This window comes from Triplophysa rosa, linkage group LG6 (genome assembly GCF_024868665.1).
Source record: "Triplophysa rosa linkage group LG6, Trosa_1v2, whole genome shotgun sequence".
NCBI classification, from domain to species: domain Eukaryota; kingdom Metazoa; phylum Chordata; class Actinopteri; order Cypriniformes; family Nemacheilidae; genus Triplophysa; species Triplophysa rosa.
Genome location: NC_079895.1, coordinates 24,525,189 through 24,529,490, shown reverse-complemented (window position 1 = coordinate 24,529,490; position 4,302 = coordinate 24,525,189). Strand labels below are relative to the sequence as shown.

General features: G+C 37.3%; 1 protein-coding gene across 1 annotated transcript in view; it reads right to left on the bottom strand.

Annotated features, from left to right (window-relative positions):
- The window catches only part of LOC130555538 (DENN domain-containing protein 4B-like), a 16,139-nt gene extending 15,029 nt beyond the window's left edge, over positions 1–1,110 (bottom strand). The window contains exon 1 of the mRNA XM_057335831.1: positions 1,101–1,110. Coding sequence (XP_057191814.1) covers positions 1,101–1,110 — 10 coding nt within the window. The remainder of the gene's footprint in view (positions 1–1,100) is intronic.
- Between the last annotated feature and the right edge of the window lie 3,192 nt (positions 1,111–4,302).

The following is a 4,302-nucleotide window of genomic DNA, read 5'->3' as shown; positions in this document are numbered from 1 at the left end:
TATACCACAGTGATCATTCCTGGGATTCCTTGAAAATCATGAATTGGTTACGTCGACGCTACAACACCGCTGAAAGCGCTCTAAAAAGGCAAGTAGAACAATAAAAGACGAAAAAGGCACATGTTAAAGTGTGGTGTAATCATCTGTGGGTTCAACTGATGCATTGTTTAGAATTAGCGCTACGATCAGTCAAAGATCATGGAAGACATTGTCATGAAAATGATCGGCATAATGGCTAAACGGTAAATAAACATCACATACACCTTGAGCTACATGACAGAGAAAATGAAAAATGGAAAGTTTTTATTCGAAATTTCATGAGATCGCATGGCCAGAGTTAAGGATGTGTTCGTGCGTGTTAACTTCGGATCTTCTGCTATATCATTTAAAGCAGTTTGGAAAATGAATGATGTTTTTACTTCTTGTAACTATAGTTTAAGTATTTCTGCTGAAAAAACAAAAGAACCCTGCCCAAAATACAACCGAAAATGTAATGGATTTAATGGTTGTAATGGGAATTGTATTGTATGGAATGGATACTTTTTGTCTACTGGTATGTGATGGATTCTATTTGGTGCGATGGTAAATCCTATTGGAATAAAACACAAAACACACTACAAAGAGGAATTTAATAGAAAATTCTAATTCACAAATTCCTTGTTTTTTTCAGCAGGGATGGTATTTGCAGTAAAACCACAGTATCGACAAATTGACCATTTTCTCTATATAGTAAACACTCCAATTAAGCTATTTTTAGTAAAACCATAGTAACTAAAAATTTTCCATAGTTTCATTATAGTAGCTATAGTTTATGTTTGTAGTTAAAGGGGTGATATGACACGGCTAAAACAAATATTATCATTTATTTTAGATGCAATGCAATGTGTATACACTATTTATGTTCAAAAACGCTGTATTTTCCACATACCGTGCATGTTTGTATCTCCTCTTTGCCCCGCCTCTCTGAAACGCGCAGATTTTTAACAAAGCTCATCGCTCTGAAAGGCGAGGTGTGCTATGATTGGCCAGTTAACCAGTGCGTAGTGATTGGTCGAATACTGCAAGCGTGTGACGGAAATGTAACATCGGATATACCATACCTCTTACCATATCAGGTTCCAAAGCAATTGTACTGACAGGTGATAAAATGTCATCGGTACTTTCCTTATCAATTCGAGCCCGATTCTGTTCCGAAAAATAAAGATGATCAAGCCGATGCATGAACTTTGCCAGCACAACTTGAGCAGGATGTAAAGGATTGGTAAGGTTTTTAAAAAATATATTATGTTAAATAGCTTTACCTTTTATATATGAGGTTATAAAGATTTGCCGTTAGTGATCAACCAGTGTTACGCCAGTCGTCACGACTCAACAAAGACAATAAACCCCATTATAAACACGACATTTGTTGCCTCTGGTTGGAACATAATTACTGATTATTAGGACTTATGTTGTCTTTTTTCACGTTGCGGGCATGTCTGCATTTGCATATCACACAAAGAAACAACATGCGCTACAAACGACAAACTCAACTCGGGTTCCGTAACAAAATCTTTTACAATGAAAATATACTTACAGGCTGCGAATCTGAAGCGCCAGACTGTCTTGCGAAGTTGTAATGGTTGGAATTGCCCTACTTTTTAACAAAAGCTTTCGTGCACAGCCGGCCTTGATCTCTCCCAGGTTCATGAAGCAATCATCTGTGATAAAATTTAGTAAATATTTAATAGTAGCAGTACATTATAATGTAATTATTTATATATATATATATAATGCATTGTCTTTTCTCAAAGCATTGTAGCAAGAGCCTTCAGGTTGAAATGGTAGTTTATATGCATCCATTTCTTAAAATTGTTCACATTTGATATAGTTGTCATTAGGGGTGTAACGATACTTCATGTAACGATATTTCGCGATGCAAAAATGTTACGATGCGCATCGTAGAGAGATGGGGATATTTTACGATATGTTTAATTCTATTCGTTCAGCGGTCAAGACGCTACCTACTAGGAGTGTAACGGTTCTCGGTAAAAATTGAACCGCACGGTTCTCCACCAACGGTTCGGCACGTGATCCAACACGCTTGGACTGCGGCTCATCTTAAATCTGACGACACATTTATAATATGGTTCGTTAGAAATTATAATGCGTAAAACAGACTGACAAAGTTCAGCTAATGTATGTTTGTCAATGGATACACATTTAATACCTACAACAAATCAAATAACGTAGACAAATTTCAATAAGATTGACGTATGCCGTAATATAACCAGTCATTTATGCTTTCATCACCCGGGTGTTGTGAGCGCGCGAGTGCAGGTGAGACCTGAACAGCACATGTTGCTGTTTAAACTACACTCTTTCAAGCCTCGCCAATTTAAACATTTAAGTTCAAGATGATGCACAAGAAAACTTGCTTGCGCTCTGTGAGAAGACATGGCGCAAATATTGAGTTGTCTTTGAAGCGCTTAAACGTACATATTCACACACGAAGTAGGTCAACATGTCCCTCTTGTCGAGTATCTTAACAAACATAGTCAGTTATGTCTTAAGTGAACGTACGAAAAACAACGCATGTGTACAGTATCAGTGTACTGGATCTGTTTCATTCCTCTTAAAGCGACAGCAGCATATTCCTGCTGTCTGTTAAAAGTCAAGGATATCACTCACTGCTTGTGACTCAATAGCTTCTGTAACTTCAATTATGATTCATCTTTATTTAATTTGTACATATGCAATGTTATGTTTTATTTGATTACGTTAATCCATTTCTACCTTAAAAGGTGTATATATACAGGATCTTATTTAATTTTCTGCTTTGCTCTGTTGTTTTATTGGTGCTGTTACTTGTAGCTTGATTATTTGTTCTTATTTTTATTTGTCAGTAGTCCATTTTCCCTGAACATAGCACAAATCGAACCTAACGGAAACCGTGACCCTAAAACCGCGACACAAACCGAACCGTGGGTAATTTGAACCGTTACACCCCTACTACCTACCTATGTGCTTATCTCACATATGCGGTAGAGAGAGAAGTCTCTGGGAGAAGTGGAAGCACAAGACACAATCTGTGTCTCCAAGTGGTTTACAAAGCATCATATTTTCCTTCACAATCGCCGGTAAAACACAGCAAACTTGAAGCGTGACTGCAGGCGAGTCACCCCGAAACTCATTACAAAGGCAGCACAAACGTTTTTAAATGCCAATGTTAATTTATCCGCTAACGTGAGCTGCTGCATAACGTGATATGCAACATAAAGTATGCCAATAGAAACCAGCGCTGTTCCGATCAGAGAAGCGATGAAGTGAGTCGTACTGTATATTAAAAGATCGAATGACATGCTAAAAAACAAGTATGTGATCTGCATGATTGAAGAAATGTAATACAGTTTATGTAATATGTCTTTTTGAAAGATTTTTCTCATTCGTTACTGTCTTTTGCAAAGACAGACATGAGCCAATAGCGCTTGAGCGTGAGCTCTGTCAAGAGCATTTCATTGGTTGAATGTACTGAATGAACACGTCCTTCACTGAATGAACGAGTCAACTGAGTCAAAATGAGACTGAATGAACTGGTACATGTCGTTCATGGTCTAATATTCTCTGTGTTACAACAATTAGGGATGCACCAAAACGAAAATTCTTGGCCGAAGCCGAACATGATGTGAAACACTTGGCCGAAGGCCGAATAATACCTAACACCAAACATGGTTTTTTGCATTTCTTCTATTTATTAAGCCATTTTTTCACTATTGCATAAACTGAATAGTCAAAATGTGCTTTTTATAATTTGTCTTGCTTTTCAATGAAATACAATACAACTTAATATAAAATTGAGCAAAACAAAGTAAATTCAAACAAAAAATTGAGCCCTCTCCCTTCATGAATAGCCTATATTAATTAGGCCTATAACTGACTGGTAAAAGAATGTAATGTAAGTTACTCTGTACCCCTACAACAAAACACTTCGTTAAAAAGTGTCATTCCACATTAGGCCTATAAGATAAAAACACGAATAAACTAAAACTGTTGGATTATGATAGGCTACATTGCAAAATGATTTGAGAAAAAAAAACATCCAATGCAAGCAATTCTGACTGATGCTGACTGACAACCATTTCAGTTCACGTCTCTCCAAACTCCGCCCACAAAAGATGACTGTTCTCTCAGAAGGTGCACTCGTGGCTGGGATGCACAGAACATACTTTCATTCCGAAATGTACTTAAGTGCGGCAAGTCCCGTGCTGTGTCTTTCTCTGACACTTTAAAATGCTCCACACACACACACACACACACACACGC